The sequence below is a fragment of the Salvelinus namaycush genome, chromosome 24, assembly GCF_016432855.1.
Source record: "Salvelinus namaycush isolate Seneca chromosome 24, SaNama_1.0, whole genome shotgun sequence".
In the NCBI taxonomy this organism is placed as follows: domain Eukaryota; kingdom Metazoa; phylum Chordata; class Actinopteri; order Salmoniformes; family Salmonidae; genus Salvelinus; species Salvelinus namaycush.
This window is the reverse complement of record NC_052330.1, coordinates 16,942,377-16,968,369: the sequence shown is the minus strand read 5'-3', so window position 1 is coordinate 16,968,369 and position 25,993 is coordinate 16,942,377. Positions and strand designations below refer to the sequence as shown.

At 40.4% G+C, this 25,993-nt stretch overlaps 1 protein-coding gene across 2 annotated transcripts; it reads left to right on the top strand.

The window, feature by feature from the left end:
• Positions 1–104: 104 nt before the first annotated feature.
• On the top strand, positions 105–25,724 carry si:ch211-57i17.1 (uncharacterized protein LOC565010 homolog). 2 transcript variants are annotated; one of them, XM_038962215.1, is made up of 8 exons: positions 106–496; positions 9,750–9,858; positions 10,067–10,183; positions 10,317–10,458; positions 11,318–11,583; positions 21,615–21,690; positions 21,882–21,947; positions 22,616–25,724. In XM_038962215.1, the coding sequence occupies exons 1-8, from the start codon at positions 195–197 to the stop codon at positions 22,630–22,632; spliced, it is 1,095 nt and encodes a 364-aa protein (XP_038818143.1). In that variant the 5' UTR covers positions 106–194; the 3' UTR covers positions 22,633–25,724. The 2 variants fall into 2 exon arrangements, with proteins under 2 accessions (XP_038818142.1, XP_038818143.1); XM_038962214.1 differs by lacking the exon at positions 22,616–25,724 and having other exon boundaries at positions 105–496; positions 21,882–22,609.
• The last annotated feature ends 269 nt before the right edge of the window (positions 25,725–25,993 follow it).

The following is a 25,993-nucleotide window of genomic DNA, read 5'->3' as shown; positions in this document are numbered from 1 at the left end:
AAAACACGTTCAAAACCATGTTTGTTTTGATCTTCCTTCGTAGAGGATGGAGGCCCACCACGCGTGACGTCAGCAGCGGCAGAGTAATAGAGCTTCCACCTACTGTTCTAGTCTCCCGGTTCATCACTGCCATATCGCGGAGGATAGAATACCATCCAGGGTTGGCGCAGTCGAACCGAGTCCCTGCATCAGTCATGGCGGCGCCGTTAGCCCACTTCGACGAAGACTGGCAGGATTTCAATGAATTCAAGGCGGCCTCCGGGTCGCCGAACCGACTGGACCAGCTGAACTCGAACATGGCTGATACGGGACTGGTGGATGATTTCTCAGACCTCGACAGCTTCTCGGGGGATATATGCAGCTTCACATCAATGGAGGACCTTGTCCACGACTTCGATGAGAAGCTGACAGTTTGCTTTCGAAATTACAACACCAAGACTGAAAACATAGCCCCTATTAAACCTATCACGGAAGATCATTTCCTCAAAGACGACGAGTGAGTGTGAATTTTGTAGCTACTACTTTATCAGTTAAGCATTTATAGTTTGTCTACAATCTCAAGCTAGTTAGTTAGCATACCATTGCTAATGTGAACCTGCTGCTAGCTAGCCATTTTACAAACGGGTTGTTGGTGTTAGCTAACTAGCCAATGTTATTTGGAATGCATGTAAACCCGTAAAGATAACTTACAACATCAGGACTTCAAGAGAAGAGCCTTCAAGATAAGCTTAAGTGTTTTGTTGTTTGTTAGCAGGTAACGTTAGTTAAAATACATTAGCTGAGCTGTGTTTTCAAAGTAGCTAGCTAAGTTAGCTAGCAGCTAGCTACCCAATTTAAGTTTGTAAATAACTTGATAGTTAGAAGTTTCACATGTCACATGCACAAGTACAGTGACATTCCTTTCTTGCAAACTCAAAACTCAACAATACCATCATTAATAACAATGTAATACTAGAAAAAAACACGAGAAATATGAAGAATGCAATAAGTAAGTAAGTAAGTATACTAACGTAAACTCGTACATCGCCTTGGTCCGTACAATTGCCCTTATTTTAGCGCCCCAAAAACGTAATACTTCCAGATCAACTGTAATGTCAATACCATTGTAAAGCACAATTTCTCCCCTTTCCAACAGAATCAATTACATGACCTAAACACTGCCCGTTTCTGCATAATTCAAGCAAGCAATGAGCCCGTCGGGTCTTTTTAAAAATGGCGGGTGGGGAAGCGAAACTAATGCGTGATAGTGAGAAGGAGAGATGTGTGTGGGAAAATTGCTTTTTTTCACTCAATCTGTCCAATTTATCGCCTCTAAAATGTAAATAAAACACTATAAAGAGTTTATATAATGTGTGATTACATACCTATTTGAAGGTTTGTGTCGAATTTTGAATCAGGTTTTTAGGGCGGTGCTAAAGTGATCTCAAAGTAAACATTCTTTGAGAATGATGATCGCATGCGATGATGACGCAAAAAATGACTAGGTATCCCCCCTTACCCCCGTCACTGTCCATTTCTTGTTTTTAAAGGATGAGAGAAGTGCTACACCTGGTGGAGAGAGATTGTAAGACAGAAATAGTTGCTTTATGCGTGCTGTACGTTACGACATGACACGCCACGATGTAACGGAGGGTCAGTTTTTTCAACTTTTCTCCAATACTATAGAGCCATTACCATGTTGATCAACGCTTGAATAGAAACCTAGTTCACACCCCAGATTTTGAAGTCAACACAGTCGCTACAGTCCCATTAGTTTTCTTTGTAGCCTCGTTTGAATGTTGCGGTTGCGCACATTTGTACGGAATGGGGTGAGTTTACGTTACTCAGTTCCAATACCATATTTACAATGTCCGCGATACTGGAGTGATGAAGGTGGATATGTTATAGGTGTAAGGTGACTGGAAAACAGAATATAAGAAACAGAGTAGCAGCAGCTTCTATGTGAGTGGGTGGGTGTGCGTGTGTGTGTGTAGACTAATGTGCATATTATGTGTGAGTGTGTAGGGCCCTGGTGAGTGTGCATAGAGACAGTGCAAAATTAAAATGTCAATAAAGATGGAACGTTAACTCCAATAGTTTGTGTAGCTATTTAGCAGTCTTGTTGATTGGGGGTGAAAGCTGTTCAAGAGCCATATAGATAGAGATATAGATGTCCTGGATTAGAGGTTGACCGATTATGATTTTTCAACCATACCGATTATTGGAGGACCAAAAAAAGCCTATACCGAATAATTGGCTGATTTTATTACTAGTATTATTATTATTTTTAAATGATATGTATATATGTGTATGTTTATATATATATATATATGTGTGTAATAATGACAATTACAACAATACTGAATGAATACATTTATTTTAACTTAATATAATACATAAAATCTATTTATCTCAAATAAATAATGAAACATGCTCAATTTGGTTTAAATAATGCAAAAACACAGTGTTGGAGAAAAGTAAAAGTGCAATATGTGCCTTGTAAAAAAGCTAACGTTTAAGTTCCTTGCTCAGAAAATAGGAAAGCTGGTGGTTCAGTATTCCCAGTTCTTCAATATTCACAGTTAAGAGGTTTTAGGTTGTAGTTTATTATAGGAATTATGACGCGTCAACTATTTCTCTCTATACCATTTGTATTTCATATACCTTTGACTATTGGATGTTCTAGTAGGCACTTTAGTATTGCCAGCCTAATCTCAGGAGTTGATAGGCTTGAAGTCATAAACAGTGCTGTGCCTCATGAATTGCTAAGGGCTGCTGGCAAACACAGTAAATTTTGAATGAATGCTTACGAGCATGCTGCTGCCTACCACCGCTCAGTCAGACTGCTCTATCAAATCATAGACTTAATTATAATATAATAAACACAGAAATACCAGCCTTTGGTCATTTAATATGGTCAAATCCGGAAACTATCATTTCAAAAACAAAACATTTATTCTTTCAGTGAAATACGGAACCCTTCCGTATTTTATCGAACTGGTGGCAAACCCTAAGTCTAAATATTGCTGTTACATTGCACAACCTTCAATGTTATTTCATAATTACGTAAAATTCTGGCAAATTGTTCGCAACGAGCCAGGTGGCCCAAACTGTTGCATTATACCCTGACTGCATGCAATGAACGCAAGAGAAGTGACACAATTTCCCAAGTTAATATTGCCTGCTAACATGAATTTCTTTTAACTAAATATGCAGGTTTAAAAATATATACTTCTGTGTATTGATTTTAAGAAAGGCATTGATGTTTATCGTTAGGTACATTTGTGCAACAATTGTGCTACTGTTAAATCATCACCTGTTTGGCGAAGTAGGCTGTGATTCGATGATAAATTAACAGGCACCGCATTGATTATATGCAACGCAGGACAAGCTAGTTACCTACACATGGTTTATGATATTACTAGGTTAACTAGTGATTATGTGAAGATTGATTGTTTTTTATAAGATAAGTTTAATGCTTGCTAGCAACTTACGCGAGTGCAGCAAGGAGCCAAGGTAACAGGTGGTCAGCCTGCCACACAGTTCCTCGTGGAATGCAATGTAATCGGCCATAATCGGCATCCAAAAATGCCGATTACCGATTGTTATGAAAACTTGAAATTGGCCGATTAATCGGTCAACCTTTATCCTGGATTGCAGGGAGCTCGGCCCCAGTGATCTACTGGGCTGTCCGCGCCTTGCGATCGAGGGCGGTACTATTACCATACCAGGCAGTGATGCAGGCAGTGATGCAGCAAGAAAAGATGCTTTGAGGGCCCATGGCTAACTTTTTCAACCTCCTGAGGGGGAAGAGGCCCTTTCACGCCTTCTTCACAACTGTGCGTGTGTAACGGATGTGAAATGGCTAGCTAGTTAGCGGGTACGCGCTAGTAGAGTTTCAATCAGTTACGTCACTTGCTCTGAAACCTATTAGTAGTGTTGCCCCTTGCTCTGCAAGGGCCGTGGCCTTTGTGGAGCGATGGGTAACGATGCTTCGTGGGCGACCGTTGTTGATGTGTGCAGAGGGTCCCTGGTTCGCGCCCGTGTCGGGGCGAGGGGACGTACTAAAGTTATACTGTTACATTGATGCTGTTGACCCGGATCACTGGTTGCTGCGGAAAAGGAGGAGGTTGAAAGGGGTGTGAGTGTAACGGATGTGAAATGGCTAGCTAGTTAGCGGGTATGCGCTAGTAGCGTTTCAATCAGTTACGTCACTTGCTCTGAAACCTATTAGTAGTGTTGCCCCTTGCTTTGCAAGGGCCGCGGCTTTTGTGGAGCGATGGGTAACGACGCTTCGTGGGTGTCAGTTGTTGATGTGTGCAGAGGGTCCCTGGTTCGCGCCCGTGTCGGGGCGAGGGGACGTACTAAAGTTATACTGTTACACGTGTGTGTTTGGACCATTTTAAGTCTTTAGTGATTTGGACACAGAAGAACTTGAAGCTCTCGACCTGCTCCACTGCAGTCCCGTGGGCGTGCTCGCCCCCTTGTTTCCTGTAGTCCACGATCAGGTCCTTGGTCTTACTGACGTTGAAGGAGAGGTTGTTGCTCTGGCACCACACTGTCAGGTCACTGACCTCCTCCCTGTAGGCTGACTCATTGTCGCCAGTCATCAAGCCTACCACCGTTGTCGTCAGCAAACTTGATGATGGTGTTTTGAGTCATGTGTGGCCACGCAGTCGTGGGTGAACAGAGAGTACAGGAAGGGACTAAGCACAAACCCCTGTGGGGCCCAGGTGTTGAGGGTCAGCGTGGGGGAGGTGATGTTGCCTACCCTCACCACCTGGGGTCGGCTAGTCAGGAAGTCCAGTTGCAGAGGGAGGTGTTCAGACCCAGAGTCCTAAGCTTGGTGACGAGCTTGGAGGGGATGGTGGTGTTCAACGCTGAGCTGTAGTCAATGAACAGCATTCTCACATAGGTATTCCTCTTATCTAGGTGGGTGAGGGCAATGTGGAGAACAATTGAGATTGTGTCATTTATGGATCTGTTGGGGCAGTATGCAAATTGGAGTGGGCCTAGGGTGGCTGGGATGGTGAAGTTAAGGTGTGCCATAAACAGCCTCTCAAAGCATAACCGGCCTCTCATGATTACAGAAGTAAGTGCTACAGAGCGGTAGTTATTGTGGTATGAAACCTTCAAGTTCTTAGGGACAGGAATGATGGTGGTCAATGGGACAAGGAGAGGTTGAAAATTACTGTGATATTTGCATTGCATGATTTTGTAAACATTCTCTCCTTTCACATTAGTGACTTAAAAATATTAGCTAGGCTACCATTTTCTCATGCATTAGCTATGCACAGCAATTCAATTTCCCAATTCTAGCACTGTAGCTAGTTATTGTATTGATTACTGACTTTGATCTGCATCATAGACTCATCGGAGTCTGTCTAAATTGACAGAACAGATAAGGAGTCTGAGTTGTCCATTGACTCACTGTTGATGATCCAGATCATTTATTTACTGTGACATTTAAACAAATTCACACACACACACACACAGGGTTTCATACACAGAGATACATCTTTGTAATTGTTTTTGAAAGGGCACGCTTCAGCTTAGTCTGATTTAATCTGGCAGTAATACACAATTAATGGGTATATACAGCCTGAAACGAATCCCTGCAAAATCGTGTAAATGTACCTTACAAGCCAGAATTTTGAATAAAATGACATTTAAACTACTGGTTAAGACAAAATATCTCCGGGAAAGTATTGTTTACCCTACTGTTTAGATCGATGGTGTGTATATGGTGTTTCAACCTGGTCTCAGAGCATTTCTTATTATTCTGTATGTAAATCTGAGACACTCCATTTGGTATGTGGATGTCCATCATCCATTTCGTATAATATGTTACGAATGACAATTCTTATGTTACGAATTTGCAAAACCTACAATCTGTTACAAATGTGCAAAACTTATATTTTACAAATTACAATTTGTTACTAATGTTAGTTAGGTGGCTAAGTGGGTAATGCTAACGTTAGCTAAATGGCTAACGTTAGTGGGGTTAGGGGAAGGGTTAGCTAAAAGGGTTATAGTTAGGGTAACATGCTAAAGAAAATGCTAAAGTGGTCCGTGATGATATTTGGAAAAACGCAACTGTTGGTTTGCTAGAAATTCGTGTTATACGTCCACCCATCCACCTCGACCAATCGCCCTCCTTTCCTTTTTGCCTTAAGTAACCTTGTGTTATGTAACCAAACATAACATATACTAATTTAAGTGTCCCGGATTTACATGTACTATGTTACGTCGAGCCTATGAGACCAAGCTTGGTGGTTCGCAGCAAGATAAAATTTGTTTTATATTGGATATTCGGTTTTCTCTAGTTAATTAATAGCTATTGAACCAAGCATGCCATCACAATGAACATTTAATATTCTGAATCCAAATAAAATACTTTTTTTTCATTGTCATGGTATGCTTGGTTCAATAGCCTTTGAAGAGACAGAACTGAATATCCAATAAAGAACTAACATTAACATATACAGTGCCTTCAGAAATTATTCATACCCCTTGACCATAGATTACACATTTTGTTACAACAGCCTGAATTCAAAATGGATTAAAAATACACATCTTACCAATCTACACATAATACCCCATAATAACAAAATGAAACCATGTTTTTAGAAATTGTAGCAAGTTTATTGAAAATGAAATATGTAATTTACATAAGTATTCACACCCCTGAGTTGGTACTTTGTAGAAGCACCTTTGGCAGCAATTACAGCTAAAAGTCTTTCTGGGTAAGTCTCTAAAAGCTTTTCACACCTGGATTGCGCAACATTTACCCATTTATTATTTTCATAATTCTTCAAGCTCTTTCAAATTGGTTGTTGATCATTGCTTGTCAACCATTTTCAAGTGTTGCCATAGATTTTCAAGTAGATTGAAGTCAATGCTGTAAATTGGCCATTTGGGAACATTTACTGTCTTCTTGCTAAGCAACTCCAGTATAGTTTTGGCCTTGTGTTTTAGGTTATTGTCCTGCTGAAAGGTGAATTAATCTCCCAGTGTCTGATGGAAAGCAGACTGAACCAGGTTTTCCTCTAGGATTTTGCCTGTACTTAGCTCTATTCCATTAATTTTTTTATCCTGAAAAACTCCCCAATCCTTAACGATTACAAGCATACGCATAGCATGATGCAGCCACCACTGTGCTTGAAAATATGGAGAGTGGTACTCTGTATTGTGTTGTATTGGATTTGCCTCAAACATAACACTTTGTATTAAGGGCAAAGGTAATTGCTTTGCCACATTTTTGTTGCATTACTTTAGTGCCTTGTTGCAAACAGAATGCATGTTTTGGAATATTCTTTTTCTGTACAGACTTCCTTTTCACTCTGTCAATTAGGTTAGTATTGTGGAGTAACTACAATGATCTTGATCCATCCTCAGTTTTCTCCTATCACAGCCATTAGCCAGTTAATTGTAATCAAAAATATAATCTATGTAATCCCCCAAATAATGATTTATTATGAGAGGGCCATAAACAATACCTAGTAATGCTGCATACTCAGGATGGTTAAAATCATCTCACCTTTCTGGTAAAAAATAGTTATAAATGGCTGAGGTGTACTGACTTTTGAGGACACAAGCTCAAGTAGACAGTACAAATATGATACAAATAAGAAAATGACATTTTATATTATGTATTTCCTATTCAACAAAACTGTATCGATAAGGCTTGAAATTACTTATGCTTTCTAAATATAGTATATTCAAATTATAAACACGACTAACTATATAAGATTTCACCTTCCTTATATCTGTAAAATACATAAATGTGTATTTTTTCTGGTCTCGCTTGATCAAAGCGTCTGCTCCCATCGCTGTGAACGTCTCACAGAGCTCTATCTTGGCTTCCTGAACTTGTTAGGAACTCTCCTTTCATCTCATATTAATCTTGTCCGTCTATGACAGCGTTTTTTCAAATTTAAAATCTATTAATTATTTTAGATGAATTGCTATGAATCGACCTCAATGTGCTACCGTGATGAAACCACTCTCCTGCTGTGCTACGATGTCAGTGACTGTAATGTAGGGTTCCGCCAGGAGTTGGGCAGTCGGAAGAGCGAATGAAACGGTAGGAGGGACATCCCAGCTTCAAGTGGTAAACAATACTTTCCTGTGGATATTTTCCCTCACATTTCGGGCAGCTGAAGAACAAACCGCACAAACAACTTAAAAAATAAAAAGTGTTGCTTAATCGCTCAGCACAAACACACACAGTCAGATACACACACAAAGATTGTGTCAGTTGAAATTGACAGTCTTCTATGTTGCTTCAGTTGCTCTTGAGTCACATCCAAATAATCTTTGGGAAACACTGCACTCTTTTACAGTAATATGAGCTCCCATATGTAAGCCTTAACTGAACAATCCCTGTTATCTTAGAATGGGGTTATTTTTTATAATAGTAACACATGTTATAACAAGGGTAGCTAGGCTATCCATATCCTTTTGACTCATCAACAGCATGATCTGACTTCAGCATAGTCAGTGTCACCTTCCTAAAATGGCCTCCTAGGCTGTCCCACTCAATAAAGATACAGCAGTGACATTGTCAGCTCCGTTTTGGTAAAAAATATTAATTTCCATGAAAGAAGAGTTAAATTCACACACAGACACGCACACGTACACACACAGACACGCACACGTACACACACAGACACGCACACGTACACACACAGAGAGCTCATATACACACAGCGACTAGGGTGACGAGGATGTGTTGGTGAGAGAAACAGAGGAAGGTGGAGAGGTTAGTTTGGATAGAAGCCTTAGCAGGGCTGAAAGAGCAGTGCACTGAGGGCAGCGGAGTCCTTTCATGAGTGACTGCCCTTTTTGGAGGACGTGCCTTGCCTACTAACAAGCTCTACTGTAGCTGGCTAATGACCTACCTTCAAGCAGAGACACACAGCGAGGATGACATGGAGACAGGAAGGAGTGTGTGTGTGTTCATATATCGATGTGCTTTAGGGAAAAGTTTCATGATCAACTTTCCTTGGTGTAGGACTACCCATGGAGATACACAAAGAGCCACTGGCCACATAGAGGCTTTTGTGTGCTTGTTCTTATTTATGCAGGGCTTGCATTTGTGCGTGCGTGTTGTTGACGGCCTAAAAATATAGTAATGCCTGAATCACAGGGTGACAGCCGTAGGGCCAAAGCATTTCCTGCCAGCATTGCCCCATTTAGAGAACCTATCCTTGAACTGTGTGTTGTTGATGATAATGCTGCTTTGTTAGTAAGAGGGTTGGAGAGACTGGGGTTATATGAAGAACACGTGTGTGACAAACTCTCTGATGCAAAACCTTTCTGACACATGGGTTCACAGTGCCCATCCTCGCATCGCTCGCAGCAGTCCTGGTCAGACACACACTCATCCTCACATTACACATGTTCACTCCCATTGTGTAGCGGGATCTAATTACAAAATGTATTCTGTATTTCCTGTAGTATAGCACAAAGCAAAGCCCTTTTGAGAGAGAACTTGGACAATACATTTGGCATAAAAAATTACTAGGCTATTAAAAGGCTAGATTCCTGCTCTGTTATCAGGCAGAGTCGAGCTGCGTCACGGACAGAGACGTGTGTGTGTGTGTGTGTGGGTGGTGAGGAAAGAGGATGACACACTACTGCCAACTAATGCTGTGTCACTGGGGAAATGTTTCATGTGCAGTGTAACATTTTCTGTCTTCCTCGTTTTTCTCTTCATTCCTCTCACCATTTCTCTTCCATGTTCTTTCTCTCGTTCTCCCCCTCAGGGTGTGGAATGCTCTGACAGATAACTATGGCAACGTGATGCCAGTGGACTGGAAGACATCTCACATTCGCTCCCTGCATCTCCCCACACTCAACCTCTGCAAGCAGGGGGTAAGACACACATACAGGCTAACGCCCACACCCATAGGCAAACACTTACACACATGGTCTGCACCTCCCCACTCTCTGTACACATTCCCCCGCTCAGCACACCTGTTCGTTAGCTCAGCCAAGCTGACTCTCATCTCCCTTTTTGCTCTCTCCCTCCCTATCTCTCTATTTGTCCCTCTTCTCGCCCTCCTCGCTCTCTGATGGACAGAAGCTGGACAACATGCCTCTGGACCTGTCTGATGATGAGGAGCTGAGGGAACAGATGGACATGCACTCCATTATTGTGTCCTGCATCAACGATGAGCCGCTCTTCACTGCTGAACAGGTACACACACACACTTGACAGACAACACACACATACACACTCGCTCTCTTTCTATCACGTCTCAAATTCACCACACTCTACTACTTACAAAGCCACACTCTTAACACAAGCTATGCGTGTGTGTGTGTTGCAGGTGATCGAGGAGATTGAGGAGATGATGCAGGAGTCTCCAGACCCAGAGGATGATGAGAGCCCGTCCCAGTCAGACCTGTCCATGCTCTCCCAAGACCTCAGCAACCTCAAACGCTCCAGCTCCAACACCAGCTATGAGGACCGTGAGTTACTCCTAACTCTCATCGAATCACTAACAGCTCAAGTATAAACAGCTCCCTGCAGCTGTATTACACAACCCCATCCCATACATCTATACTGAGTATACCAAACTTTAAGTTCCAAATGGGATGCTGGCCCATTTTGACTCCAATGCTTCCCACAGTTGTCAAGTTGGCTGGATGTCTTTTGGGTGGTGGGCCGTTCTTGATACACACAGGAAACTGTTGAGCACGAAAAACCCAGCAGCGTTGCAGTTCTTGACACAAACCGTTGTGACTGGCACCTGCTACCATACCCGTTCAAAGGCACTTAAGTCTTTTGTCTTGTCCATTCACCCTCTGAATGGCACACATACACAATCCATGTCTCAAGGCTTAAACATCCTTCTTTAACCTGTCTCCTCCCATGAATTTACACTGATTGAAGTGGATTTAACAGGTGACATCAATAAGGGATCATAGCTTCTCCTGGATTCACCTGGTCAGTCTGTCAGGGAAAGAGCAGGTGTTCTTAATGTTTTGTATATTTAGTGTATATACAACTGGACTGCAGATACAGGCTCACAGTAGCATTGTTACATAATAGACACTAGATACAACTGGACAGCAATTACTGCATACTTGTTATGTAACTTTAAATGCAAAACATATCAAGATGTAATGCAAACGTTTGGGACTGACCATGTAAGTATGTGCTAGTATGTGATGTGTTATCCTGCCATGTGTTAATGGAATTTGTCAAGCCCTATATAAGTATGTGTTAGGATGTGGTGTGTTATCCTGCCATGTGTTAATTGGGTTTGTCAAGCCCTATATAAGTATGCGTTAGTATGTTTATGTTCTAATCCCTACCTCCTCCCAGGCTTGCGTCGTCTTTCGGTCTCAGAGCTGAGCGAGGCCTTGGAGGAGGTGGAGACTGCCATCAGGCGCTACAGTGAGGAGCTGATCCAGGCCCTGGCCCTGAGGGATGAGCTGGACTTTGAGAAGGAGGTGAAGAACAGCTTCATCTCGCTGCTCATCGATGTGCAGAGTCGGCAGAAGGAGCACCGCGAGCTGCTCCGCAAGAAGAAGAAGATCAGACCCACAGGCAGCGCTCAGAGGGCAGACAGGACACATGTCCCTGGGACGGTGAGCGAGATGGGCACTGATAGACACAGATTCGTACACATAGTATTGTATGAATTGAAATGCATATAATACACGTTGTGATGCACATACGTGCATCGATACAGTGGGGTCTGAAATTATTGACACCCTTAATTAAGATGAGCAGTACTGACTGTATAAAATAAATAATGCAAGTACTGAGCTATATTGTATGCCCAAATAATTTCCCAATGTATTATTTTATACTAATACAATTGCTCAGAGAAGTAGATTTTGTTTAACAAGTCATAATTTTTTTACTCAAATGTAGTGGTCAAAATGATTGACCCCCCCCCCCCCCCCCCCAAAGACTAAATAAAGTAGTCACAAGTTTAGTATTTGGTCTCATATTTCTATCACACAATGACTACATGAATATTTGTAGTTTTTTTGTGCCCAATATATTTTTATTTTATTTTACCTTTATTTAACCTCTAACACCTCCCAAACCCGGATCCGGGAGCACCCCCATCAGTAGAAAAGCTACTAGCATAGCCTAGCATAGCGTCACAAGTAAATACTAGCATCTAAATATCATTAAATCACAAGTCCAAGACACCAGATGAAAGATACACATCTTGTGAATCCAGACATCATTTCTGATTTTTAAAATGTTTTACAGGGAAGACACTATGTAAATCTATTAGCTAACCACGTTAGCAAAAGACACCATTTTTTTTACTCCACCAGTTTTTTACTCCATCAGTAGCTATCACAAATTCGACCAAATAAAGATATAAATAGCCACTAACCAAGAAACAAATTCATCAGATGACAGTCTGATAACATATTTATTGTATAGCATATGTTTTGTTAGAAAAATGTGCATATTTCAGGTATAAATCATAGTTTACCATTGCAGCCACCATCACAACTCGACTAGAATAACTACAGAGAGCAACGTGTATTACCTAATTACTCATCATAAAACATTTCTTAAAAATACACAGCGTACAGCAATTGAAAGACACAGATCTTGTGAATCCAGACAATATTTCAGATTTTCTAAGTGTTTTACAGCGAAAACACAATATAGCGTTATATTAGCTTAGCACAGTAGCAAACCACACAACAGCATTGATTCCAGCCAAACATAGCGATAACGTATTCACCACCAAAATATATAAATTTTCACTAACCTTCTCAGAATTCTTCAGATGACAGTCCTGTAACATCATATTACACAATGCATATAGAGTTTGTTCGAAAATGTGCATATTTAGCGGCACAAATCGTGCTTATACAATGAAAATAGTGTCCAAATACTCAAGCAATCTGTCCGGCGCCATCTTGGAAAGACACCTATTCTTATCGAAAACTATTCATAAACTTGACTAAAAAAATACAGGTTGGACAGCAATTGAAAGACAAATTAGTTCTTAATGCAATCGCTGAATTACATTTTTAAAATTAACGTTACTGCGCAATACAGGGTGCGATAACGCAAGGCTACACTGCAAGAAATGGCGTCTTATGCATTTGACATTTTTCAACAGAACAATGAATTATCAGCATAAATAGTTCTTACTTTTCGATGAACTCTCATCAGAATCTTGGGAAAGGTGTCCTTTGTCCAGAACAATCGTCTTTTGGTTGAAAGCTGTCCTCTTGTCCTGTCGAAATAGCCGCTAACGTTCGGCATGTGCCGGAAAGGTGTCCAACTCTTGAAAGCGCGTCACAAAGAAATGCCAGAAAATCGCAATAAACTGATATAAATTGCTATAAGTCGGTTTAAATTAACTACCTTATGATGTCTTTAACAACTATAACGAATAAAAACATGACCGGAGATATAGAACTGGCAAAACGAAAGCTTGGCAGGAGGCCACTCTGATGTCCCTACTGCGCCAGGCGCAACGTTGAAAAGGACGGTACTTCCGCTCCAGGGTCTTATATAAGGTCCCAGATTGCGCAATCCACTCCATTCAAATTCTCCCCGCTTACTGACATCTAGAGGAAGACGTATGCAGTGCATGTAGCCCGATGGCTTACATGGGGACTTATAAACTGACCTCAGAACAGGGACCTCGATTTCTGAAATCTCACTCCCTGACAGGAAAAGTGCTGCAGAATGAGTTCTGTTTCACTCAGAGAAATAATTCAAACGGTTTTAGAAACTAGAGTGTTTTCTATCCAATAGTAATAATAATATGCATATTGTACGAGCAAGAATTGAGTACGAGGCAGTTTAATTTGGGAACACATTTTTCCAAAGTCGAAATAGCACCCCCCATAGGCTCAAGAAGTTAACCTGTCTGACTCTAGCGTTCCGCCAGCGGAACTCCTCCCACATTCCACTGAAAAGGCAGAGCGCGAAATTCAAAATATATTTTTTTGAAATATTTAACTTTCACACATTAACAAGTCCAATACAGCAAATGAAAGGTACACATCTTGTGAATCCAGCCAACATGTCCGATTTTTAAAATGTTTTACAGCGAAAACAGCACGTATATTTATGTTAGCTCACCACCAAATACAAAAAAGGACAGACATTTTTCACAGCACAGGTAGCATGCACAAAGCCAACCTAACTAACCAAGAACCAACCAAACTAACCAAGAAACAACTTCATCAGATGACAGACTTATAACATGTTACACAATAAATCTATGTTTTGTTCGAAAAATGTGCATATTTGAGGTATAAATCAGTTTTACATTGCAGCTACCATCACAGCTACCGTCAAAAATGGCACCGAAGCAGCCAGAGTAATTATAGAGACCAACGTGGAATACCTAAATACTCATCATAAAACATTTCTGAAAAATGCATCGTGTACAGCAAATGAAAGACAAGCATCTTGTGAATCCAGCCAATATTTCAGATTTTTTAAGTGTTTTACAGCGAAAACACAATATAGCATTATATTAGCTTACTACAATAGACTACCACACTACCGCATTCATTCATCAAGGCACGTTAGCGATAGCAATAGGCACGTTAGCGTTAGCGAATAAACCAGCAAAAGATATTAATTTTCACTAACCTTCATAAACCTTCCTCAGATGACAGTCCTATAACATCAGGTTATACATACACTTATGTTTTGTTCGAAAATGTGCATATTTAGAGCTGAAATCAGTGGTTATCCATTATGCTAACGTAGCTTATTTTTCCCAGAATGTGCGGATATTTCTATTAGACTCTCACCTATTCTGACCAAATAGCTATTCATAAACATTACAAAAAAATACATGTTGTATAGGAAATGATAGATCCACTAGTTCTTAATGCAATCGCAGTGTTAGAATTCTAAAAATATCTTCATTACGACATAAGGCTTATGTTATAGCGAGAGAGTGGCCAAAACCTGGGCGCAAAACTACTAGTACACAGTTCGACAGATATATGAAATAGCATCAAAATGTTTCTTACTTTTGGTGATCTTCCATCAGAATGTTGGACAAGGGGTCCTTTGTCCAGAACAGTCGTTGTTTGGATTTAGAACATCGTTTTTCCCTCTTGAATTAGCAAGCACACTGGCCAAGTGGCGCGAAGCTCTCCATTCTGAACAAAGGGCACACAACGCAACACGCCTAACGTCCCGAATAAATTTAAAAAATCTAATAAAACTATATTGAAAAAACATACTTTACGATGATATTGTCACATGTATCAAATAAAATCAAAGCCGGAGATAGTAGTCGCCTATAACGACAGCTTTTCAAAAGGCAATCCCACTGTCCTCCTCGCGCCTTCCTGAAAACATGAAATCGGTGACACGTCATTCCAAGAGGACGTATTCCATCTCAGACCAAGATAATCACCTCATTTCTTCTCTCACTGCATCTTGACATCCAGGGGAAGGTGTATGACGTGCATGTATACTAATAGGTATCATGACCATTTATAGGCAGGACTTAGAAGAGAGCCTCGATTTCAGACTTTCCACTTCCTGGTCAGGAAGTTTGTGCCAAACTGGCGTCAACAGAAGCTACAAAAACACTATAAATATGCACTTACCTTCGAATAACTTCATCAGAAGGCACTCCCAGGATTCCCAGTTTGACAATAAATGACTGAAAAGTTCCATAAAGCCCATCATTTAGCCACTTGTTGTTAGCATGTTCAGCCCACGAATCCATTTTCATGACGCACGAGCAATCCCTCCAGACAAAAACTCAAAGTTCCGTTACAGGTCGTAGAAACAAGTCAAATGATGTATGCAATCCATATTTAGGATGTGTTTAACATTAATCATCAATAAGGATCCAACCGGAGAATTTCATTGTCTGAAGAAAGAGCATTGGAACGAGAGCACTCTCTCTCGCTCGCGGCAAAATGAGACTGAGATTTCTGAAGAACACTCAGTAAAATAGCTCCTATGAGCCCCTCCTTTATAGTAGAATCATATAACCAAAATCTAAAGACGGTGACATCTAGTGGAAGCCCTAGGAAGTGTTTGCTTATCCATAACTATATGGGGTATCATTTGGCACTGTTTTGAAAATCGAGTTCTCACTTCCTGTTTGGAAGTCTTCTCAGGTTTTTGTCTGTCAAATGAGTTCTGTTCTACTTAGACATAATTCAAACAGTTTTAGAAACTTCAGAGTGTTTTCTATACAATAGTAATAATAATATGCATGTATTACCTTCTGGGGCAGAGTAGGAGGAAATTTTGTTTGGGTACGCAATTTGTTCAAAGTGGGAACACTGCCCCCTGTCCATAACAATTAAGAACAAATTCTTATTTTCAATGACGGCCTAGGAACAGTGGGTTAACTGCCTTGTTCAGGGGCAGAACGACAGATTGTTACCTTGTCAGCTCGGGGATTCGATCTTGCAAACTTTCGGTTACTAGTCCAACGCTCTAACCACTAGGCTACCTGCCGCCCCTAAATTAATGGTAAATAATGTATTGTGTCATTTTGGAGTCAATTGTATTGTAAATAAGAATAGTATATGTTTCTAAACACTTCTACATTAATGTAGATGCTACCATGATTATGCATAATCCTGAATGAATCGTGAATGATAATGATATCTTAGCATGTCTATTTACCATTCATTTCTATTGGGCACAAAATAATCCTTTTTTTTTTTTACCCAAAACAAACTGCAAATGCATCCAAGTATGTAGAGTCACAAGCTTGATGTAGTCATTGTTTGCTAGGAATATGGAACCAAATACTAAACTTTTGACTACTTTATAAGAATTTCTGGGTGGTCAATCATTTTGACCCCTACCTTTTTCAGGAAAAATATTGACTTGCTAAACAAAATCTCTTTCTCTGGGCAATTGTATTAGTATAAAATAACATCATTTCCCAAATTTTTTGAGCATACAATATAGTTCAGTACTTGAATTATTTATTTTATATGGCCATTAATGCACATCTTTATCAAGGGTGTCAATCATTTTGTACCCCACTGTTAGTGTATTGTGCACACGCCTTCATTCATACAGGCACACACCAAGGGAAGATGCATGCACTGGAAACAGAAGAAATTAATGAGAGACATGCATGGAAGTGCAAAACAACACCCTGCAGTAGTCCTGTACTAACTTCTGCACTCACCCTGCAGACCCTGCTGGGTCTCTCTTTTTGTCTCTCTCCTTCTGCTTTATTCTACAGTCTGCTACTATTTACTAATTACATTGTAATTATTGGGCTTTGTTATATGCCATTTTGACATGTCTTTGTAAATACCAGCTGAAAACAGGACAGTAAAATAAAGCACCCTGTAGGTCTGAATTCACCTTGCCATTGTTTTTGTCCAATCTGAACTGTTGGACATCCATGTGAATAATTTGTCCTTTTCGGAACCAGAAACGATGGCGGGTTGAATCCAGTTCTATACCCCTCTTCTTATTATCCTGCTCTCTAGAGCTCTCATGTCTTTTTGGAGGGTTTCTCATTCTTTCTCTGGTAGTTTTATCTCTCTTGCATTCTCTCCCTCCTCTCCCTTCCTCTAGCTCTTCACTATGGAAGGGCTGTCCACTGTCATTCAGAACGGCCTCCGTCAAACTTTCGGCATCACAGGAGGGGACAAACAGGTGCCCCTCTCTCTCTAGCTATCCTCATCTTTAAAAAAAAAAATTCTTGACAGTTCTTTTCTCTACAGCTTTTGACGCTGCTGTGTTCTCCACATGTCCTCTTTATTTTACCATCTTTCATTTTCAGTTTAACTCAAGCCCTCCTTTCTGCTCTCTCATCCTGTGGCTCATTCTCTCTGTCCATCAAACACAAATTAAGCAGCTCTCCTTCTCAGCTTTCATATCCTTCTCTTTTTATGACTTGTTTTTTTTCTTCCCTTATCCTTTTCCAGTCTTGTTGACTGAGCATTTAGCCTTGAGATTGGCTGTAACTGGATGCTGAATCATCCAGTAGTGTGCACTCCTTATTTCCTGCAAACAAGCATCCTCCTATTACTAATGCCCAGTTGTCTCCCACCAAGCTAAAACCAACCAATGGCCTTAACCCAATCGCTCACCTACAGCCACACGCCAACCAATCACAACTTACTTTCACTCATTATTGGCTCAGAGTCGACCAATGACTCTCTCACTCTCAAATAATCAGTTTCTTGACTTCAACAATTTATACAAATGGTGATGGCAAGGTTTAGGATTGTGACAGTCATGGAATTTTGGATGACTATAAATGGCCTGCGAAATGACGAGGTCTCTTTTTAATAACCGTTTGAATATCACATTTTCTCCCCTCCTTTGCGCCTGATTGCATGTGCTGCCATATAAATAGAATGAATAGAACGGGCCTCCGCATTCATGTCAATGATGGCATAATGGGTGGACTGGCGGCCATTGCAAGTGTACCTATAGGAGCAAAGCAGGAAGTAAAAGCAGGAAGTGTACCCATCAATATGTGCTGTCATTTTTTGATTCAACTCAACTGACATTACTTGAGCACTTCATTAAAAGGGGAACAATGGCAAATTTAGGGAATTTGTCTAACTGCCTAAACTTCTCTGAATTAGTGTTGGACTATCTCAAAGTGCCCCTCCCCTGAGGAATACAGCAAATCTACTGACAGAAATTACATTCCGTCAGCAAACATACACTGAACAGAGATATAAATGTAAAGTGCTGACATGAAAGATCCCAGAAATGTTCCGCACACAGTTAAAAAAAAATATATATATATATATATAAAAAATTACTTAAGTGATAATGCCCTAGAAGCCGGTGTTTGGATATATTGGCACGTGTGTTGTTAGGTCCGAGACAAGTGTGGAGGATGAATCAGAATTAGTTGGGTAACATAGATAAATAAGATGTTTTATTTACATAATATGCTTATGTGAGATACTTGTCATTAGAATGTATCCTTTTGGACTATAGTGTTGGCAGTTGCACTTTTCCCTCAGCTAGGACTCAGTCACTTGGGGCCCAGAGAGGGGAGAGCTCAGGCTTGTCTTTTACATGTCTCTGGTGCTATGCAGAATATCAGAAAGGGAAGAGGACAGGATGGAACATTGTCTTCATATGTGAATGTATCTGTTAAACCATGTGAAGGGATGGCGTGATTAAGGGAGTACCAATTACTTGTCTCTACAATGTCTGTGCGCAAGTCACTCTCCTCAGTGAGCTTGTCCAGGAGTGGGGTCAAGAGGGGGTTTACTTGAGATGGGAGTATCTAGAGTTGACAATTGAGTTATGCCTTGGATGAGGTAATGTTTTTGTACTATGAAGTACCAGGAACGAGATTAGAACCTCGTCTTAGAGACCAAACTGAACGATAATTTATAGCGAATGCTATCTGGCTATGGGATACTCCTCTCTCAAGTAAAAGTCTTTCTTTGTGAACTGTTCCTAAGATCTGTGGTTCGTCATGTAAGTTGAGAGGGGTGTATCTTGGCTATAAAAGATCTTTGTATTCTACTGTAGGGACTCTCATAATTCATTATAGACTGAATTGATCTGAGAGTCAAAGGGCTATTGTAAAGCTCATATTATTAAAGATGAAGTATAACTCTGACTGGTTTGTGGTTTGTAACTCTCCTCATTTGGTAATACAGGAAATTGCCACGACACAAGTCGGGGGCATGAAACCGTGCCAATATATCCTCCAAACACCGGCTTCGAGGGTGTTATCACTTTTATACATCGGATTACCAACATATTCAAATAATGATTTGACATATTTTCATTAACTTTATTTTGATGAATTTATTCATACTATTTCATCCTTCCACAAGATATAGTCCCGACACAGATCTAGGGTTGCTACACAAGCCGGCTGATCGTTCGTTCTATCGGTTCGGTTTCCAGAGACGCGACCCAGTCGTTCAGTCTTTTTGTTCTGTATATATGGACGCGCACGACCCAGTCGTTGCTTCTAAATGTTATCCCAAACTACGGGTAACTTAGTCATGTCAAAAAGTGCAGCCAGAATAACAGCAATGTAGCTGCATTTGTTTAAGCTGTTTTCCAGTGACGTTTATTTGGATACATCCATAACAATGCGTGATAAGCATAATAAAGCATAATGCATAATAAGGCGTGATTTCGCCTGGTATAGAAAATGTGCTCTCTCATCAGGAAACTGTTGTTCAGAGGAGCTAGCCAACAACACAGCTAACACAGTCACTTCAAACTGAAGCTGGAAAGACTGCAAACTAGCTGCATTTCGTTTCGTTTGACCTTTTTTCAATTTACATTTCTTTATATACAGTGGGGAGAACAAGTATTTGATACACTGCCGATTTTGCAGGTTTTCCTACTTACAAAGCATGTAGAGGTCTGTAATTTTTTATCATAGGTACACTTCAACTGTGCGAGACGGAATCTAAAACAAAAAATATTTTTTCTTGAACTTCTTCCATTTTCTAATAATTGCGCCAACAGTTGTTGCCTTCTCACCAAGCTGCTTGCCTATTGTCCTGTAGCCCATCCCAGCCTTGTGCAGGTCTACAATTTTATCCCTGATGTCCTTACACAGCTCTCTGGTCTTGGCCATTGTGGAGAGGTTGGAGTCTGTTTGATTGAGTGTGTGGACAGGTGTCTTTTATACAGGTAACGAGTTCAAACAGGTGCAGTTAATACAGCTAATGAATGGAGAACAGGAGGGCTTCTTAAAGAAAAACTAACAGGTCTGTGAGAGACGGAATTCTTACTGGTTGGTAGGTTATCAAATACTTATGTCATGCAATAAAATGCAAATTAATTACTTAAAAATCATACAATGTGATTTTCTGGATTTTTGTTTTAGATTCCGTCTCTCACAGTTGAAGTGTACCTATGATAAACATTACAGACCTCTACATGCTTTGTAAGTAGGAAAACCTGCAAAATCGGCAGTGTATCAAATACTTGTTCTCCCCACTGTATATCCATACAAATTATGCCAGCTGATTCATGATTCCGACTGGCTGAGAAAAGCTGCCTGTCTGTCTCGTTCCTGCACGTTCATTACTATATTGAGTCATCGAAACTGAAACAGCGCATCCCGAATGGCTGGAGGCAGCAAACAATGTACCAGGCCAGCTGTGATTTTACAACTTGAGAGCAATATTTGTTGGACTACCAAGAAACATATTGGTGAATTATATAATTCATGCATTGATATGCATCCATCAATTCTGCCAACATTGCCTTACTGTCATAGAATTCTGAGTCAAATCTAACCTATTTTTAAAACCTCTTAAGTTGGTTTTGTATCGTAAACTGGGAATAGTATATTTTTTATGGATATTATGGTTGTCTGCAAAGTAGTTAAAATGCTGTTTGTTCCAATTGAAAGTTAAGATTCACCCATTTTGAATGTTATATCGTATTTGTGCATCACTGAGTGACGTTCTATCGATTCCCGGGGTCATTTCATGTTTTTATGTGTATATTTGTCGTTCAAGCAGGCAGAACTACAGACGAGTTTTGCATCATATACAACATTCTTAACTTTCTCTTTTATCATGGTGCAGTTTTTATTTTTCTTTCTGTTCAACCTTTTTCTTTTTTTATCCCCCTCCATCCTTTGCCTTCCCTCTCTCCTGTGTCTTGTTCTCTCTCCTCTCATTCTGTGGTTGTGACGTGTGTTTCTCGCTCTCAGTATCTTACCACAGTTATCCCCTATGAGAAGAACTCTGGCTCCCCCTCTGTGGAAGACCTTCAGATCCTCACCAAGAGTGAGTACTGACATGTTCCTGTTTATTACAACGTTGTATTATTTATTTTACAAACCACACTTTGTTAACTTTTTAAATCACCCTAGGCCAACTGATGAAAGCTGTAATGTGAAGACCAAAATGTCCTATTATGACCATGATAGTAACTCATCCCAAATCTGTTGGTTTTTTTTGCTCTTCCCTCCATGCAGTTCTGCATGCCATGCGAGAGGACAGTGAGAAGGTACCCAGCCTCCTAACAGACTACATTCTCAAAGGTACTCCCTCCCTACCAGTTACAAAACTCTTACTCCCGTTCAAAACACCACACATTACAACACAAGGTGTACATTCTCAAAGGTACTCAATTACTTTGAGGAAACATTCCTCCCATTCAAAACAGAGCTTTTGTCTAGATTGACAGTCTCGCTATGACCTAGTGCCTGAGAAAGATGCTGCAGGATGCAAGGGTTCAGTTAGGACACATGTTATTAGGAGGGTCTACTTCCAATGTGTTCTTTGTTCACTGAAGGCCTGCAGGGTTTTTTGGAGCCTTTCATCTTAACCTTTACCCTCCTTGTCTCTCGCCTCTGCTGCGCTGCTCTGTCGCTAGTTCTAGTATGAGAGAGGTGGACGTGGAGGTTTGTGAGCCACACACACACACAATCACATGCATACAAGAAACACGCACACACACGCAATGTGTGGAGAGCCCACTCTCACACACCTCCGAGACAGCCCCCTTCACTGGCTCTGTGCTGTAGTGTAGTGTACCTGTGATTGTGATTATGGTATACACTTACTTTACTTACCCTCTATCTTACACACACTCCCTCCTACTCACACACACACTCTTGCTCACCCCCCCATCCGTTCTTAATTGCTCTCCTCCATGTGGTAGATCATTTTGACAGCTGTTTTCTGGGTGTTCTTCTTGTCCCTACAGTGCTGTGTCCCACATAGACCCAGTGGAGGAGCCACCTGTTCTACAACACTCTGAACACTCAAGGCATAAGCACTTTTTTTTTCTTTTTTTTAGGAACTCAACTTACTGTCCCTGACCTCCAGGGGGCCCTCATTGATTTTGTTAGTCACTCTCACTCAGATATCAATAACATGGCATAAGTCATGGTAAAATGTGTTGAATTGTAGGAAATTATTCACCCCATGGTAAAATGGGTAGAATTGCAATAATGTCTCTCTGCCCCATGGCAAAAGTAGAATTTCATGAATTTTTCTTAGAAAATTGCTAAATGTTCTCTCTGCCCCATGGCAAAATGTGTAGAACTACAGGAAATTATCTTTAAAACATGCATTTTTCTGACTGTCGTTAAGAGGGGTCCCATGAAACAAATTTCTTATAGCCCCCAAAAGGCTAAAGCTGGCCCTGCGTTCAGGAGCTGCAGAGTTCTTGAACATACCAATGGAAGGAAAGTCACCCACCCCCCTAATAAGGTGGACTCTTCCTGATGGAGTATTTATTTTCTCCACGACAACTTTTCCCGCAACCTTTTGAGATTCACATTTTAATGCCTGTTTTACCTTATAATTTTTTCACCTTTTACGTGTAATCTTAAATGTTTTTTAATGTTGTAATGCTATAATCTCACAATAGTTTTAATGTCTTCTCTGCATGTTAGCAGTATTACTCTCCATTGTCTAAAGTGACTTGCTGTTCTCATCTTCTATCTCCCGTTTGCACTGATGTGAAGGAACTGGAGATGGAAAACAAATTCCTCTACATTCACCTGCCTGCCTTTTCACACCAGTAAAGATTAGGGTGAGGAGACAAGGAGAAGAAGTCACTTGACAATTGGGATGCAGCTTTTCTCTGTTAAACTGGCCAATGCCCTCTGTGTGTGTATGTATATATATGAGGGATGGGGAAATAAGGCTTCTTGAACCAGTCTAACTAGGGCGGGATCAGTCCAATGTGAGCTCGCCACTTTATCAGAGAGCTATTGGTTCAGAGCAATTAATGATTGACAGACCATGGGATTAGTGGGGTTCAGAAGCCTTGTTTTCACCATCTCTTAGGTTTTATGTTTCATAAACCCCCTGAAAGGTTGTGTACGTCTTTGCATGCTGCTACATAGGATTAGGGAGCTACATCGGTCAAATGTTATAAAGCATTGTTTGTATACTACAATGTGAAATTGCACAGATGGAGAAAAAAATGTTTAAGTGATAACTTCTCAAAAAAGGGAAAAAATAATGACAGAAGTTAGTAAGAAGGTAACAAAGAACAAACTTGTACAGCTTTTTATTTTTCTGTAGTTTTAGAGAGATTAGGGACTTTGTACTGCCAGCAGTATGTGGCCACTTATTATGACATCACCATTGTTATGTAAACACTAGCCTTCAACCTCTGACCCCTCCTAGGGATGTCACATCATGACATCCCCCTCTATACTTGCCTCATACCTCCTCTATAACCTACAGTAAGTTAAGGGTTACAGCAATAATATTAGAATGTAAAATAATGGTTAAATTGCTGTGAGTTGATCCTGCCATGTTGTGTTTAGAACTAATAACTCTTTGATGTTCTGTAAAGGTTGGGGATCTAGTGATGACATGTTATCTTGTCTTGTCTAGTGGACGTAGCAACAGTAGTAGATCACCAAATCATTGCATGTACTTATGTAGACAATTTAAAGGATGTAGGGAGGTTTCTGTACGAGAGCACGAGAGATTCTTCAAACATATTTCAAAAACCCATTGTCTACATCCACAACCACTAACCTTCAGAACTGTCTATAATATCACCTCTGTACAATCCTGTCAAATCATCAGCAGTAACTAAGCTCAGTGCACAATAATTACAATAACACACAAACCCATCAGGTCTGGTCTATCACTATTCTCAGGTACACCCAGAGCATCGGTTCTACAGCAGCCAGCCTGTCCACAGAAGTACAGCATTATGGATCGTGTTAGGAAGAAGAGTAGATGTTGTTACGCCATGCTTGGGGATAATGTTGAAGCAAGCCCATCATCCTATAGCTTGAGTAGCCATGTAGTAGTTTTTGTCTGTCCTAGGCCTGAGTAGTAATATAGTAACATCAGTGAAAAGGCTTCAGACAAGTATAGGCTAGGACCTAGCTAAGTGGTCGTTGTAGCATCAGCTTGTAATAGCTCTGTACCAAGGCAGCCTGACACCTATAGACAGCAACTAGATATCCCAGGTGGGCCGCTGTAAGTCAATGGTAGTGCCAGTCCTCACTAGTAGAAGTCCGGTGTAGTTGGCGGGAATCACCGAGTTTAACGGAAGCTCTCTTTTCCCTGTATCAAAGTGTATGTTATGAAGAGATATTGGGTTTTAGTTGAGGGTCTCAGAAGGCATCTTTCTTTAGTAAAGGAAGCCAGTAGACCTCTATGTACTGTACAGAATCATATGTAACTATCTTTCAACTGTAGCAAGCTTCAGAAGCATTCAGAACCCCAAGCATGTGCTGCATGCACTTTATCTACTTTTACTTCAAGTAAATAAAATGAATGATAAAGATTAAGGTCACACTAAAGGGATCCTTAGAATTGAACCACATTGTAATAAGAAAGTTAAGCTGAAATTAAATGTATACTAGCTTGGGTGGGGTTTGGACTCCTTGAAAAGAGTTGAGTTGAGAACCAGTATTATTCTGGTTGTTTTGGAGCGGCATGGGGTTGTCACGGAGATCAGAGAAGGTTATTGACTCAGGCTCAGCCCGACCCCTCGTCGCATGGTCCCTCTATTTTAGCAGACATATCAGCGTATATCCACGCTTTATCTAGAGATTTATATTTATATAGACGCAAGCAACAAATAAGGCTGCCTTTGTAAATGCCAGAACTTTTGTATAATAGAATCTACTCATTTATTTTTAATGCAATATACCTCTTCCCCCATTTTGGGTTTTTATGTTTACTTGTCTTGTCATGAGGTACTAAAGTACATTAATTTATTCAGTAAATGTTTGTTTTGTAACCATATCGACTGTAGTGGTACAAACGTTTTGTGCCAGAATTAAATTGGAACTCATTTCAAATAAAATAATGTTTACTTTGGTGTCATGCTATTGGTTTGTAAGTGCATCCGTGATCAATAATTGGTATTAAATCACCTTTTTACTCTACTTGAAGTTACTATCAAAATACATTGGTCCACACTTTTAATAGATGCAATCTGTAAACAGAAAATGTGCAGAAACCTATCAAAAGGCATTCTTGCATACAGAGCAACAGCAAGTCAATGTTCAAATATATTTTATATAAAATAAAAAATTGCATATTCTTCTCTTTCTATGTTAGGTCAGTGTAGCTATAAGAACAAATCTGAATACAAATG

What these genes read in the sequence shown, in the direction of transcription:
- si:ch211-57i17.1 (XM_038962214.1), top strand. Translation starts at nt 195, where the DNA reads ATGGCGGCGCCGTTAGCCCACTTCGACGAAGACTGGCAGGATTTCAAT. An exon ending in CATTTCCTCAAAGACGACGA is followed by an intron (nt 497 to 9,749) that starts GTGAGTGTGAAT and finishes TCTCCCCCTCAG; the next exon opens with GGTGTGGAATGCTCTGACAG. An exon ending in TCAACCTCTGCAAGCAGGGG is followed by an intron (nt 9,859 to 10,066) that starts GTAAGACACACA and finishes TCTGATGGACAG; the next exon opens with AAGCTGGACAACATGCCTCT.